General features: G+C 32.3%; 1 protein-coding gene across 2 annotated transcripts in view; it reads left to right on the top strand.

Moving 5' to 3' along the window:
• Positions 1-15,701, top strand: part of LOC105335108 (cytosolic carboxypeptidase 6) — a 16,121-nt gene extending 420 nt beyond the window's left edge. The window contains exons 2-13 of one of the 2 annotated variants that reach the window (XM_066067405.1): positions 883-1,008; positions 1,376-1,500; positions 1,723-1,817; positions 2,019-2,235; positions 2,832-2,961; positions 3,609-3,723; positions 4,060-4,171; positions 4,766-4,968; positions 10,678-10,790; positions 11,110-11,284; positions 12,072-12,120; positions 13,757-13,895. In XM_066067405.1, the coding sequence (XP_065923477.1) occupies positions 883-1,008; positions 1,376-1,500; positions 1,723-1,817; positions 2,019-2,235; positions 2,832-2,961; positions 3,609-3,723; positions 4,060-4,171; positions 4,766-4,968; positions 10,678-10,790; positions 11,110-11,284; positions 12,072-12,117 (1,457 nt within the window). In that variant the 3' untranslated portion in view covers positions 12,118-12,120; positions 13,757-13,895. Of the gene's footprint in view, positions 1-882; positions 1,009-1,375; positions 1,501-1,722; positions 1,818-2,018; positions 2,236-2,831; positions 2,962-3,608; positions 3,724-4,059; positions 4,172-4,765; positions 4,969-10,677; positions 10,791-11,109; positions 11,285-12,071; positions 12,121-13,756 lie in introns of both variants that reach the window. The other variant, XM_011438840.4, reaches the window with a different exon arrangement.
• The last annotated feature ends 1,249 nt before the right edge of the window (positions 15,702-16,950 follow it).

Below are 16,950 nucleotides of genomic sequence, written 5' to 3'. Positions count from 1 at the left end.
GTACATGTTGCCTACACATTTCGTTTCCATTATTTTTGGAACATACACAATTCTCGTTAATTCAAAGATAAGGGCATTTAAATTTGATTGTGCACATGGCATTTTTAGGTAAACAATAATCAAACATTCACTTCCTTAGTGGAGGAGGGGGATGAGGTGGTACATGACACCTAAACTAGCTATATATACACTTGATCACATTGTGACTTTCTGTGCACAAACTAAAATTCAATTTAGATGCCTTAAACTTTAATAAAATTATATCACCCAAAGGTGTATATTTTGAGTTCATCTGTCTTAGAGATATCATGAGTATTAATTGCCATTTAACTCAGAAGAAATCTTTAAAGACAATGCCATGATGCATTCAGATAAATTAAAAAAAAGTACATTTACTCTTCTGTGGGGAGGATGGGTGTAAATTAAAATTTCTATTACATAATTTTTTGTCAAATCTTATGTTTAGAATAATTAATATGATCGCAAATAATAACATACACTATATATAGATTATTTATAGATTATTTTTTCTGATTTAATAACAAAACGCAGGTCACTTTAAATACTCCAAAGTACCCTGAAATCAGTGTGCATGGTATGAATGGTCATTTATATTTTAATTATCGTTAAAATATATCGAGATGTATAGAGTGGGGACTAATGTCAATTGAATTTTCCAGGGGGAGGTTCCGCAGACTCTCTTGACCTCGCCCATGCTCTTAATCGGTGCATACCACAGTATTGATATTAATGAAAAAAATGTATCAACATATTTAATAAGAAGCATATAAAACTTAATGTAATAATGATATGGAAAGTTAGAGTAATTTAGTTCTTTGAAAGTTTAATTTTGTTTAAATAGAGTTTACTTGCATGTTGTAGGTAGTGAATCGGACAGCACTGATGAACCAGTCGTAGGAAATGTAAATAAATTTGCTGTAGTTCCACCTGGCTACTCAGGAAGACCAAAGAAAGGGCATCTGATTTTTGATGCATGTTTTGAATGTGGTATGGGTGCCATATATTTTAAATTCATTTTCTATATGTAATAGATGTATTTAAATGTGTATATAAGCACAATATTTTTTGGGGTATGCAATATGTATAAATTAAGTATGCACATGGAAAAAGTTCTTTTTCCCTTTATTTATTTTCTTTGTTGAACATCCAATGCTTTTAAGTAAACTTTATACAATGACAAGACTGTTAATATACTTTCGATAAGTATAAGAATGTCAATTTAAAAATAAATACTTAGTTTATCCATTAATTCAATTTCAAACAAGCTAGAGCTATGGTGAACAGAATTTAAGTGAAAAAGTTGTTTCGAAATAAATAGATGAGAGAAAGGTTACTGATTTCTACGTATTTTAAGGTAACCTCGGACGAGTGGACTACATTACGGAGTACGAATATGACCTTTTTATCAGACCAGATACATGCAATCCAAGATTTCGAGTTTGGTTCAACTTCACAGTGGAGAATGTTAAGCAAGACCAGGTTAAAAAATAATTTGTTTTTTGTTTATCAAATATTAGAATGAATCTGAAGCTTATTAATCTAAATTTTAATACTTGATTATTCATTTTTCTGTTTTTCGTAAGTTTCTTAGGATGATTTTTGCTTCATCAGAAGATTGTCAAAAAAGTATAAGTTAAGCTATATGTAGGCAAATGTACATTATTTTCTATTTAATTAAAGGTATTTGTCTTTTAATTTCAGAGAGTCATATTCAATATTGTCAACTTTAGTAAGACAAAATCTTTGTATAGAGATGGAATGTCACCTTTAGTGAAATCTACCAGCAGACAGAAATGGTTTGTAATAATGAACTTTGAATCAACGTCGATCAATAAATAACTTATATCTATTTTGAAGAAAGGAAATAGTAAGAATACCGTACGGTTCTCTCATATTGACGATTGATTTCAAAATATGAATCATTATAAGCCATAAGGCAAAAGACTAACTGATGTTGACTCCCTACCCTTCTCTGATTCTTTTGTCATTTGAAATAGGGCAAGGATACCTGCAAAACATGTGTATTACTACAGATGTCCAGACCACAGAAAGAATTATGTTATGTCCTTTTCCTTTTGCTTTGACCGGGAGGATGATGTTTACCAGTTCGCGTACTGCTACCCCTACTCCTATACTCGTCTCCAGAACTACCTGGACAATCTGGAGAAGAAGGGCATGGACTTCTTTCACAGAGAACTGCTGTGCCTAACAGTGGTAAAACCTTGGACTGTTAAACATGCAGTCGTCTATACTGTATACAGGGTTATTTTTGTCCGGAAATATTTCGCCCAGACACAGTATGTTTTAAAGAAATAATTTGAAACACTGAAATTCACCAAGTCTTAAATTTGCCCTCAGACAACAAGGGCAAAAGGGGCAAAAATGAAATGGGGGCGAATATTTCCCTGTATACAGTATTAGTCAACAATTTTTATAGTTCTTTGAACATATATACTCATCAAATTTTAAGGCCATTTTCTAACACTATTGAAAACCAGTATTTTTTCTTTAGAACTGCATGCAATTTTAATGATTTTAATACCAGCAATAAGTGATCAGAGTTGTCTCTAAGACCCGGGGAATTCCCCTGCCTATTATGCCTTAATTACCTGGCTATTATTACATTTCAACACAATGTAGCTACATGTATAAGCAAGACCCCCAGTCCCCCTTCTTTTTTATTTCTTCCTTCTACTTCAATTTTTAGAGACAACCCTGAGTGATGAATGTTGTTAAAAAGATTTAAAACTTCTAATTAAAAAGTTATTGTATAGCTAAAATTTTGCATATGATTTTTTTTTTACGAGCAGCAACAGAGGCGACTTGATCTAATAACCATTACACATCCAGACAACCTGGATCCAGATGAGAACAATCGTATTGTATTTATTACTGCTCGTGTTCATCCCGGCGAAACACCGGCATCATACTGCTGTCAAGGTACTCACACTGGCCAACTATTCCTTCTCGATCTATGACGTAAAATTTTCTTTTTACTTGATTAACTCCCAAACTAATTGTTCAAGGAATTTGATATTAAATGTGATATAATTTGTTGTTATACTTTCATGTTAAATACTGAAATCTGATTGGTTAAGACGCAGTTAATAATATTTACTATTACCCTCAGCGTTAGCAACGCACTTGGCAACGGGTAACATTAAAAAATATTACATGCGCGAAAATTATGCGCGTACGGTTCGCTGTAGAATTCACGTTATTCCTATATAAAAGCAGTAAAATTTTCTTAAAAATTTTAAAAAAGACATTCAGTATAACAAAATAAATAATGCCTGTTTGGGAGGATAACAGTTGAAATTGACACCCCTCGAAAACCATTGTCAACCTCCGCTTCGCGTCGGTTGACAATGGTTTTCTCGGGGTGTCAATTTCAACTGTTACCCTCCCAAACAGGCACTATTTATATAATATTAAATTTGATATTAAAAATATTTATTATTGAAGACCAACAGATTTCCAATTTTGCTGTCTTACTAGAATATGATTTCTGACGTCAAGATGATATAGTTCAAAGTATTAAAAGAGAAACGTTACCATTATTAAGTTTGACTGAATTTTATTTTCAGGTTTCATAGATTTTTTAATTAGCAATCATCCAATAGCTAAAATCCTTCGAGAACACATAGTATTCAAAATTGTACCGATGCTGAATCCTGACGGAGTATACTTGGGCAATTACAGGTATGAACTTCTTTAAAATTGGATAAGGAATTGCACTGGGTGTTTCTTTTCACATATTACTTACACAAAGGAAAAAGAAATGCCAATATACTGGGTTCTTAAAATATGGATATTTTATTGGGTAAAAATCATGCACTTTCTATGTAACAAGCGGTGAGCAACATCACAATATCAAGAAACCAAAGTATGGCTCGAACCAGTAACCTTTCGGTTTCTGGCTTAACACCTCTTACTACTTAGCCATGTGCTCCTGATTAATATATGTAGTGTTTTGATGTAGTGTTTTGAAGGATCAAAACACACAATAGCTTAACAAATACTACTTTTGTTTTTTAGATGTTCATTAATGGGTTTTGACCTGAATCGCCATTGGAGTGAACCTTCCCCTTGGGCCCACCCAACATTATACGCCACCAAGAACCTCCTCATGGAACTGGATCGTAGTGATGTAAGAGTCTTCATTTATCAAATGTCATATCAAATGTTGTAAATAAGTCCATTAGCTGATGATATTGTTGCTATTTTATTCTTATAAATGCATACACTAGATATATTTTCTGCACGGCAGTCATATGGCTCCTATACTGTAAATAGTTTCACAAAAATGCTAATGAAGACATCTTTGCATAAGTGATTTAGTTCCCTAATTTTGTTGGTGATCCTAAATTTTGCTACATAATACATGTATTGAACTTCCTTGTTAAATTTTCCATTGATCAAGGCATTTTGTTTTGTAAAGCATATCTGTATGTGAAAAAAGAAGCAAAGTTTTCGAGGGCTGAAATGTAATATGGTTTTAAGAATTTTCTTGATAAAAAATTGAAATTGGTCCTGAGAGTGGTTTCAGTCCTTTGTTTTGACATTAATTTTGTTTTTTCACAATTTTTATGATTTGAAATAATATGAAACTACATGTATCATAGAGTATGATGTATTTTTTAGTGCAACATTGAATTTGAATTGTGCACCAGCTTTTATTTACCGATACTGCTAATTGTCAAGCAGTGTTTTTTTTTTTATAACTGCATACTTTTGGTTACAGAAACACACAACTGACTTCTACATAGACCTGCACGCCCACTCCACCCTGATGAACGGCTTTATGTATGGGAACACGTACGAGGACGTCGAGCGGGTGGAGAGACATTCTGTGTTTCCCCGACTTCTGTGTACCAACGCTGAGGACTTTTCTCTGGCCAACACCAACTACAACAGAGACGCCGTAAAGGCAGGGACCGGCCGAAGGTAGGTAGAGCCATAATAACAGGACCTCAGACCTTTGGTAGAATGTAATACTAGTGTTCTATTTCTTGCATCAAAACAAGTTAAAATGATGCTGGTTTCAAGCAAAATATGCACAGGCTGCTTGGCACAGTGTTTAATTTGGACAAACCTTGTTGATTTCAAAGAATGGCCAACAGTGAAATAGATAGACCTATGTCACATTGTTGTTTGACACATACTATATCCAAAGTCCAAGCTCTTGTTGAAAAAATGGCTCTAACATTGTATCACTTTGAAAGCATGATAACTCAACAAGGGCCATTTCTTACTTTTTTAATTGACAATTGTTTGCACTTTGTTACGTTGTAGTTCCGTGGATTCTCTTGTTTGAACGATAGATGAAGATTGGGTTTCATAATTTGTTCAGGAAGTAGATTGTAGGGTAAGGAGTGTTCATAAAATTGGTGGAAATTCCTGCAGCTTTCACAGATTGTAATATTCTTACAGTAATGGTTCCTAAGGCCCCCATCAACAATATCAATATGGTTTTGTCAGAATGACAATATATTTGTAGGATGTCTTCTGCTTGTCATCAGCTAATCTTATTGTAATAGTAGTTTAAATAAAATTTTTCTTTAACCCATTTTCTACATCCTATTCACATGCATCCTTAATTGTGGATAGCAGTTTGGTTTTGTATTTTGCTGAAGTTTTAATTTTTTTTAATCTGACTAATATAAATAGCTGGGCTAATTTAGAATCCATAAATAAACCTTTAATTTTTGAAAGATTAAATGTAAATAATGGACAACGTATCTCATTTTTTATTATCATTTTATGATTAAGGAGAGGTTGTGCAGGTCTGCGATTTAGTTAGGTTTAGAAGGATTGGCAAACGCTAACATTTTCAAAGATCTTTGATGGATGGGATGGAATATCATGGCGGGGGATATTAATTTTACTTGGAATCGAGACACTTGGAGACCATGGGAGTGTAGGAATGCTAACAATAGGCACTTAATTGCAAAAAAAAAAGAAGAAATTGTGTGCACTGGACCTTATACTGCAGGCTCAGATTTGCGTGTGTTACAAGGTGCATTACAAATCGGCCGCTGATATTATATGTTTAATAATTATGATATATGTGATAGCGACAACAATTTGATAAAGATTTATAACTGATACTTATTATGACATTCAAATGTCCTCAAGGTTGTACAGAGGTGGGAGAGAATGTCTGATTTCGATGTCTAAAATTGCAATCAAGGACTTTGGTGCCTAACTGAAAACATGTAAAGTGTCTCTCTGGTCCAAGTTTAATCTTATTAATTGTTTTGTTATCTTCAAATCACACAAAATACAGTATGTCTTAGACCTACACAACAATCTCGAATATTTGTCTTTAGAAAGGGCAATTCTAAGGCTTGGTCTTGAAGAGACACGGCAACCATTTTCTTGACAACCGACAGTATGAGTCTTGGTACACTTATACGGACATTCACAGAAAGAGCAAGAGGTAATCTGAGGATCCATTGCTTGTCAATATTTTATACATCCATGCCATTGTTTGGCCACAAACTATTCCCCTGATGCAGTGGTATTCCTGAACCAAAAATCAATACCTTTTATGTGTTTTGACCATAAAGTGTAATTAGCTTAAAGGGATGCGATCCCCCTCATCTTTCTTTGGAATCACTTGGTGCCAGCGTAGAAAGCTGAGATCATATCTGAGATTTCTTTTTTTTGGGAAATGAATTTACCTGATTTGTTAGGTAGCAAAAAGTTGATATCATATGAATCAGAGAGATGCCAAAAGTCACTGATCAAAATACAGACAATCATTTGGAAACTTCTTATTGGAATATCATGTAGAATTGATGAAAAAAATAAAATTGGATTTTGTTTAGTTTTCTTGGAAATGACAGGAAAAGGAAAATCAAGAAAATTTGATGTACTGGACTGTTTTAGACAGAACAATAAATAAATAATGAGAAAAGCCTCTGAAAACCATTTCATTGACGTCATAGAAAGAGAAATACAGACAAAAACTGGCTTGCGTATTGTGATGCAATTTCTCTGACATCTTTAAACAAGCTAATTGACTTCTATGTTGTTCCCGTAATCATTAATTGATACAAGAGCATCAGATAGCTAAGGTCCATTTCCTCGGGTTTTATGAGATGCGAGTAGTGATTTTGTTCTTTTTATCCGGGAAGTGCTCTTTCTCGGATTAAATAATTTATAAGTCTGAATCAGTAGTCCACTGTGTTTTTTCTTGATTGTGTTTTATTATCACAGAATAGTGATGGATGCATGCCGAATTGCTTCTGTATCATGGCATATAATGCAATTTAATCCTTACATTCTGAATTATTTTTGGAAATTGATCAGAGTACTGTTTGGATTTCTATGATTGCAGTTGTTAGAGTCAGATAGAGAGTATGATAAAAGTCGACATCCATATATCTAATAAAGTATTATATAGAAAGGGTTTGGTACTCAAATTTTCTGATTTTTTTTATGTCTGAAGTATTGCTGATGACAGGTTCACAAGTGTGTACATATAAAGAGAGAGAAAGAGAGAGAGCACTGTTTTAATAAGCTGTAGTAAAATAAAACATTATAAGCTACCAAATTTTTAAAGTTTGAAAGAATCTAAATAGGTCCAACACATAGGTTTACTAGTTTTTATTGCTTATGCTAAATTTACAATTGAGGCATTTATCAGAATTTTAATTCTTTAATTACAAGTGTTATTATCAGAATTGTTTGGTCTATATAATAGCAGCTTTTCGATTTATTTCATGCAAAGAAAAAAACTGGGCTAAATAAGCAATAGTTAAATAAAAGTTATTGATTAAACTAGCAAACCCCCACTCGGCAACACAGGATGGACACTATCAAATAATAGGACACAAATTCCTGCAGTTTCCGCTTAAATTGCTGTTATTAAACTGTTTAAATGTGATTTTTCGTAGATTTGATCAATATGCTTTTGTCAGGCACAGTGGCTAAACCAATATTTGAAGTGGCAGTATCGATTTACAAGTTCTCATACATGCTAAAAGCATTTTTTTAGCGCTGGAAAAGGTTGAACGGATTTGATAAATTTCAGCATCTACCCGTGGTTTTTTCCCCCAACTGTTTAGATTCATATTACGAAATCCAGATTACAACATTCTTTTATACATATCTGGTTTTATTCATTGGGTCTGATTTTATTAAGTTTTTAAGAAATTAAAATCTCCAGTTGCATATCTGTTTATTATTATTTAACTATTTTTGTTTACAAAACATTTGAGGTAGCTCCTTGCATGATAAATATTTGCTTGTGAAAGGGGACAGAATGAAATAAAAAATAAAAATTTCTATGCATTTTCCAGATTTCTTATCCAGTATCTTCTAGAGTATTGTGTAGACAGCAAATTAAATGCAACCACACCTGTTCTATTGTTTGCACTTGTAAGATTGCATTTAAATTACCAAGCTGTGAGTGTCATGTAATATAATTTATAAATATGATGACACTTTCAATGCAGCCAACTTTTTGTCAATGAAAGTGATGTGAAAAGGATGTGACGTTAGTTTCTCATGGTCTGTATCATCCCGGTTCACTGAGTGCAAACTTAGATCTGTCAATTTCTTTTTCAGTGGGTTTCTGTCTCACCAATATGTATTAAAGCTTTTTCTCTCATCACTTCTGTAAATATAGAATGTGTGTTTAATTATTCACAAAATTCAAGGATAAAGTCAATAGACAAGACAAGAGGCCCATGGGTCTTATCAGTCACCCGTGTATTTTCACATCCACTGAGTATTTTCACCTTCATTTCTAGAGCTGGTGGTCTATGAACAAAATCAGCTCTAATCATATTGATTATTGTTTGCTTATTTAGGTGCAGATTGTTTTCGCATGAAAAACAGACTGAATCACTGCAAAAAAAACCCCAAAACCCAAACCCTTCTTTAAATTAATAAGAAATTTATTAAAATTTCAATTTTTCCTTGTTATTATTTATATAACTGTAAAAAAATTCTTAAATCATCTCATTTTGTATTTTAAAATTTCTTCTATCAGCTCTATTTTGAGATTAATTGAATCAGATATGGATTTAGTGATACCAAAGACAATGGAATGCATGGACTGATGACATACATTTTTCTTTGACTTTCCGATTGTTTTTAGAGTATATGATTTTTTTTTACTCATTTTACTTAATGATTAAAGAAGAGATGTGTAGAAATAAAAGATGAAATGTTCCCTTCTTGGTTTATGTGGTCTTTGAAAGAAGCAAACATCACTGATGCAGGTTAATGTATGTTTTTTGCGATGTCTGCTGCTTTATAGGGTGACTTCTCCATAGGTTTATTTTTTATTTTGATCAAGGACCAAGAAGAACATTTAAAAAAAATCCTAATGGCAGAGTGGCAATGACTCCAGGGGCACTGCCGTAAATGGTTATGAGGGGGGGGGGGGGGGGGTGACAACTGAACATTCCAAGATGCACAGAACAATATTTTCAAAGAATAATTTTATTTATACATTAATTTATATAAAATTCAAATAAATATGAGAGCTGTATGAGCCTCACCCTCTACCAAAGGAACCCTGACGCAGGGTTACATGTATCAGATTTTGGTCGAGACCCCCTTCCTTATTAAATTAAAATTAATAGGTATTCAGAAAGGAAATTATTAAATGGTATGCAAACTCAGTTTTATTTTTGTGTTGATCTTCAGTACTGGGAAGGCTGACTTTCTTGCAAGGATAATGAATTTAGATGAATTAATTAAAAATTATGAATATTTTGTGATTATCTAAACATTTTCTGTTTTCATTTTTAATTAGTTAAAAATTCCTTTCAAGGTAGTTTGAATTGGTCTTTATAAAAAAAAATTCTTAAACACTGTATTTAAAGACAAATGATTTTTTTTTATTAGGAGTATGTGCAGGGTATTACAATTTCTGTGATTTTATTATTTTAGGAGTATATGTGTACTACAATTTCTGTGATTTTATTATTTTAGGAGTATATGTGTACTACAATTTCTGTGATTTTTGGGAGTTGATTTTAATCAACGCTCTTATGCAGTTACGCAGAAAAACCGAAAGTTAAACAATGTTTGGACCTCAGCACAAATCATTGCTGCTGACAAGACTAAGTTCTTGAAACTAATTGATAAATTCGATGCAATGTATGCTAAAGCATTGTTTTTCAAGGAAATTAACTTATTTATAAATATACCTTGAAAATAGTCAGATTTTAAATGGTACAAATAATTTAAATATTTTTTGTAGTCGTATGTATTCCTATGCCAGAGTTCAATATATAGTCTCGTTCAACTCGACGCTCTGCTGTCTCCGTAAATCCTTGTCGGAGATTTACAGTGTCAGCCGAGCGTTTGGTTGAACGAGACTAGAGTTCAATATTGCTTGGATCTATACAATTTTCGAGAAATATTTCTATTACTGATACATAGTTTGATTAAATTAATTTTATCTTTAAATATTATTTAACATGATTCATATGGGGGTGTCTCGACATTCTTGTCGAAAATGTCCAAAAATTCATATTATAAAATTGTGTGTAATTCAAATTAGAAACTACATGTACTTGTCATGCAAAATAACACATCATTGATTTTAAAATAAGTAAACATTGACAAAATCAACTCCCGTCAGTTCTTCAGTACTTTGATATTATTTTTGTATTACATTTTCTGTTGTAGGACACTTGGAAGCTGTCTGGATGAGAACTCCCATTGTTACACACTAGAGGTGTCCTTCTTCAGTTACCAGACCAACTCCGCTAGTCAGGCTCTCCCCTACACAGAGGAGGGATGTATCCTTTGCATATATTGTAAATCACATAGTCAAAGAGAGATAACTCTGAAATAAATGTGTAACTCATCAAATTATGCATCAGAACCATGCACCTAGATATTTTCCATATGATTTTTCAAGCAACAGACTTCTATTTAGTAGAGAAGAATGGTAATCTCCAAATGCTTTAGGTATAGAATTTATTTAAATTGAATATTTACACAAAGATCACATCTTTTTCGGGAACCATTTTAATAGTCTTTAAGATGGCAGTCAAATCATTCATCTCTTCTATTAATGCATATGAATATGTTAATTGATTCTTAACAGCCATTAAGATATGAAACTTGGCAGAAATCTAGCAAGAACTTTTTTGGATTACTACAAGTTGATGAATGTGATAAGTGCTAAGCCAAGCAGCAGTATTGTCCCCAAGCCTGGCCGATTTAGTCTCCGTGACAGGCAGGCCGAGCGGTCCAACACTGACCCTCCCAATGAAGGAGGAGGCTATAGGTAAAGTTTTATCAAAATCATAATTTTCTGATCAATCAACATGATCAATCAATGCCAATTTACCATTAATTTAAATAACCAGTTTTGAACAGACGTGAATAAATTTTAACAAATAAAGCTGAATAAGAGAAAAAAAAGAAATTAAATATGAATACATTTTGATTCTGTGATTTTTTTTGGGTCAAGTTTTATTGCTATTTTTAGAAGAACCAGATATGCTGAATGTTTTTGAGGTATAATGTAATAGCACATCGAAGGACTCGGGCAAATTATTTAACACCTTTATCGATATATCTGGCGAAGGACCAAATAGTAGCTTTAGAAACAAAATATACCTCAATACTGGTTTTGGATGGATTCAATGTTTTTAGGTCATCAAATGACTCGTTCTGATACCTTTGCATGTATTTTAATGTATATAAGACCTCTTATGCCGAAAAAATTAACAATTAGTTTTTCAGGCTACATTGTATCAGTTGCTCCTGTAATGATTTATTTTATTGCATTTTTTGGAAAGGGGATCGAATAATGGAAATTTTTCAATTTCAATTAATTAAAAAGTCTAAGTTCTCCCCTTTCAAATCTTGCTATAAAAAAACCAAAATACCAGTATTTGTTTTACCATAATGTATATTTTAAATTTTGCCTAAGAAACTAGAGATTGATTTTTTTGTTGGTCTTTCTGTACAGATTACCAGTATTCTAGATTTGGAAACTGACATTTTCAGGGTTTAAAACATGAAACGTATATATACTGATTTCCATGTGTATATATATACTTATCTAGGTTCCCTAGGTTTAAACCAGCAACATTCTCATATTCAAAACACTGACAGGTAATCCTTAGTTCATATCACCAAATTCTCTTAGAACCTGGGCCATTTGGTTTCTCCTTCACTTATAAAATGGCCTGTTTTCTTCGTTCATTAGCTCTCTTTTCCTATAACGTAGTATCCTTATATTCCTTTTTCATTAATCCATTGGCGGTGTTAATATAGCTGTAACATGTCTGTGGTTTCAATGGTTTTTTACAAACCCCTGTCTAGAGACTTCACTTTTTTCTCCATTTCTTGTTTCTCATTGCACATTTTGACTTTTCAAATGGGGTATTTGTAACTTTTTGGGGGTTTTGTTTTTTCCACAAGCATTAAGCCTGCTTGAAAATCTTGCAAATAAAGTCTTTATGATTAAAGCCAGGTAGTTAGTTATCTGTGCTCTTTAGATCAAAATATGATGTATGAATTTTTATTACATTAGGATTTTTTCTGTGTAACTGATTCTAATTGATTTATTGTAGTCATTATTTGAATGTTTTCCATCATGATCATTTTAGCTCACCTGTGTGTAGCTTTAGGCCAACATGTGTGAAATATGCACACTTAATTGCAGTCATAAATGCAATTACTGTATTATGTTTAATGAAATATCATCCTTATTATTTGTAGCAAGGAAAATAACTAGCCTAAAGAGCAATTATTTTTGCAATGATTCTTTTGAATTAATGTGGAAATTTCAATAACATGAAAATCTTCATCCAAAATTGTGACGCTTGCTTTGGGCCCCTTAAAAATGGTCTGAACTATGATGTACTTTAATTAAGTATGCCAAACCAAGAGCCACACTAAAGCTTGAATTTGTTTTCTGCTCTTTTGAAAAACTTATCACTACAGTGTCCCATATTGGGATTTATCATTGAAAAAATAATTACTGTAAGACATTGCAACCTACCGGTATTTGAACTCGGACATGATCTGCAAAATTTTTACTTTTTCACATTTATTATCTCTTGATATCATACATTGATGTGAGTATATAAGTTGTTTTTTGTTGGGTTTTTTTTGGCAATACCAGGTACATGTACTTGCAACTATTATTCTCCTGTGAAACAGTAAAGAAAGGATTTATAGATTGACTGCACCTCTTAGTGCTTTCTAATTGGTCAACTCGAAGCAATATGTATTTATTTACATATCATCACTGTGAAATGTTTACAGAGTGAATTTTGTAACCCAAATAACTTACGTATTTGAATATAATAAAACAACCCTCAAACCCCTACCTGTTGCTGACCCTTATTAATATTTTGATTATTTAAGACTAGTGTTAGGTTTTGAATACTGTAAAGATTAATTAAAATTACTGAGACTATGTAAAAACAATGAAAAGTCCATCAGATTATCTTTTCACTATACTATCCTGTTTATATCTTATAGACACTATATTTATGTACATGTATAAACTTACAAAATATTCTACACCCCTAATTTCCTATAAACATATCACTCGATCATGATCATTCTATTTATAATGTACACTGTATATATCGTATTTATATTTAATAACAAATCAGTACAATATGACATCATGAATTTTCATTTCAAATTTGTTATTCAAATTTATCCATGTAGTTTCTCTGCTGATCACTGAAAGATTATGTTTACAATTTTGACTCAGAAATATTGTTGATTGTAGATTTGAGGATCGCAGCATTCGACGATCTTACCAGCGAGACTTCAGCATCAACAGCAGCAATGCATTCTCAGAATCCTCATCCTCCATCAGGCTCCAGATGAGAGAAAACCGACGCTACTGAGAGACCACAATCAGCTAAACTTTGTGATGAACAATGGAATGTGTTTGTCATTTTTCATAGATGCAAATTAACATTGTATAATTGGCTGCTTTTCAAAGAATATCACGAATTGCAATTATCATTTAGAAATGATTGGCATCAAATTTGAAGAAAACAGACTATGAATGACATTACATTTTATGAATATGTTGCACATATGTTTAGAGAGAAGCAATCATTTGGTTGTATAGTTTATATTTTCATAATACATTAATATTGTAACTCATGTGATGCTATTTTCATATTGAGAAGAGTCAGTTGACTGTGATAATATTTTTATGTCATAATTTATGGCATTCTTAGGAATGGCAGTGTCTATTTGTTAAGGCCACCTCATAGATTTGTTTGATATTGAAATGGTTTTTTTTTTTTTTTTTTATCATTTGTTGATTTTGACATCCAGCAAATCCATTTTAAAAGTGTGCCAACAAAATGTTCTGGCATGTCTGTGCACAAGAATACTAACCTATGTATTTACATGTACATATTCAACAAGTGTAGGCAGGCCAGTAATCCAGCATATTTACATGCATCTGTCATTATTCAGTTTGAATTGTATCAAGAAATGCCTGAAAGCAAGTGAAAACTGCTAACTGAGTATGGACTTGATTTTGAAGATTTCTCAGTTTTTCAAGTTATTATTTATAAAATTAATTGTTTAAAAGAGATCAATTAGTTGTGTTCTGCAGTGGTTAAAAACTGCTGTAAGCCTCTGTTGCATATACATGTATAATTGTTTGCATTGAATTTAATTAATTTCCAATCTTTCTAATTTTAGGGAGTTATCTCCCTTAGTAAGCTCTCTGCGCCAATATATTTAGCCAAATAGTTAAACAGTAAATCTGAGTGCAGGACCTGTAATTGTTAAATGATATGGTGTTATGTTTTATTTCTTTTTGGATATAATACACTGTACAATAAATTACAATGGAAGAGGAGACAAAAACTTACTTCCTCAGCAAACAGTAAAAATCGACATATATAGAGCAAGGAAATTTTTTAAAACATGAAGTCCCTATACAGGTAAATATATTGTATTGTTTTGGCACACTATATGTTGTATTGCTGGAACTGTAGATTGAACTGTCAGTAAACCAAAATATGTCTTAAGACTTTTATCATTACTGTAACCAAGCCTTATTTTTGCTGTAAACGAGGTATTACATATGCTGGCAATAGGCTTATGAAAGATACACAAACAATATCTGCTCTTAGACATTTTATTGCTGCGGACTATATTGTTTTTTGTCTGTTTTTTTCTCACTTCTACAAGTAAAATAACTATTGTATTTGAACACAAATTCTAATAGTCACACACAGTTCTTAACTGCCTTTTTCTAAATAAAAAAGATGCATTTTTTACATGCAATACTTTTTTAACAGTGACTGCATGTAGTTGAGTAGCCTTTTATTCATTCAAGTTCATTACCATATTAAAGGCCATAAAATTAAGAAAACTTTAAATCTCAGTCTCACTTTTCCACCATTAGTACGTGCATAAGTATATTTTCAATTAGTTAAAGTAATACCTGGACCAAAATTGAGTCCAATAGCTGACTACTTACTTGTGATTTTCTTTGATTTCTGGACTGCAGTGTTATTTTCTTAGAGTCTGTGTGCACAACATGTCAGAATTTTATTATTTTATTGAGTCACAATATCCAACCTATTTATATTTTATCCAGTTGTGGATATTTATACAAGTGTATTCATATAACCTGTTGATTTTTTGTCATGGTTTATTGACTATGGATTTTTCACCAATAAATACTTTATATAGTTACATTTAGTATTCATTATCTATTTTAAATTAATATGTTAATGAGAATTGTACTTTCCATTTTAAAGGCCCTTGTTTCTGCACTTAAAGTTACTAAATTATCTGAATAAATAACAGATGAAATCTATGGTGCCTCGATCTACACTGTAGGTTTGACAGTCTTTATCCCAGCATATAGGGAATTGTCTTGTAAAATCATGCAAAATCTGTCTAACTTTAACACTCAATGCATTAACTAGACTACTTCCTATCAGCATATCCCAGAATATATACAAAACAAGTTGCTGTCCTTTAAAAAAGGACTACAATACGTGGACAATTTGCATGCGTTTCCAACGAAAACGTGAAAGCCTTAAGATTATCAGAGATTCCACCGACTCTAGCCCTCTGCTCTTAACCACTAAACTTGTACGTTGTATTACGTATACATGTATAGCCCTGACTTTTTATCTCAGAATTTTAAGGGTTCATACTTCTAAAATAATTATGATCTATCTCTGAATGAAGTTTGCATGTATAGTATCAGGCATTCGGTGAATTCTACTATTTGCGCACACATTACGATTCGCACTACTTTGTTAACTATGCAGTGCCAGCTTTGTGTAAATTAAGAATTTCATATTTTGATGCATTTTTCTTGAGATTTAAACTTTTATACAGTGACATAATTATTCAATCATACTTAAATGCTTAAAAAAAATTTAATCGGGAAGTTCTCTAGCCTCGCCTACTATAAAAGTAAAGTTAAGTTACATGTGTATTCGGAAAACAAAACATTGCAAATTATGCTATTTGATGCATGTTGTAGTTTCGGCATAACATTAACTTATCTCATAATACTTATAATTCATATCACATGCCAATCATTTCTTTAAAAGGAATACTTTGTTTCTGTACTGTTTACCGACAACTTTACAATTACAGCGCCTTTGAACTTATGTGTGCATATGGCACAGAATCCTGAACCCGATTCAGATAAACGTGTGCTAGCCTCGTTCCCCGAGCTACCCACTACACACAGGAACCAGGCTAGCTCATGCGCAGGCTGAATTTTCCCCATAGCATCCGGTTTAACCTCGCTTATATATTTACTGCATTTTCATGTAGAGCAGAGTTCATTTACCAAAGGTTTTGAAGACCTCAACAGACAGTAATTTCAATCAAGCCAGGGAAAATTATACATGTATAAACATAACATTTTAAATAAACTATTTTAATAAAGCACTACAATTTGGATTTGCTATAAACTTTTAT

This window comes from Magallana gigas, chromosome 7, assembly GCF_963853765.1.
Source record: "Magallana gigas chromosome 7, xbMagGiga1.1, whole genome shotgun sequence".
NCBI classification, from domain to species: Eukaryota; Metazoa; Mollusca; class Bivalvia; order Ostreida; family Ostreidae; genus Magallana; species Magallana gigas.
The sequence above is the reverse complement of the archived record's forward strand: the minus strand, read 5'-3'. Positions and strand labels throughout refer to the sequence as shown.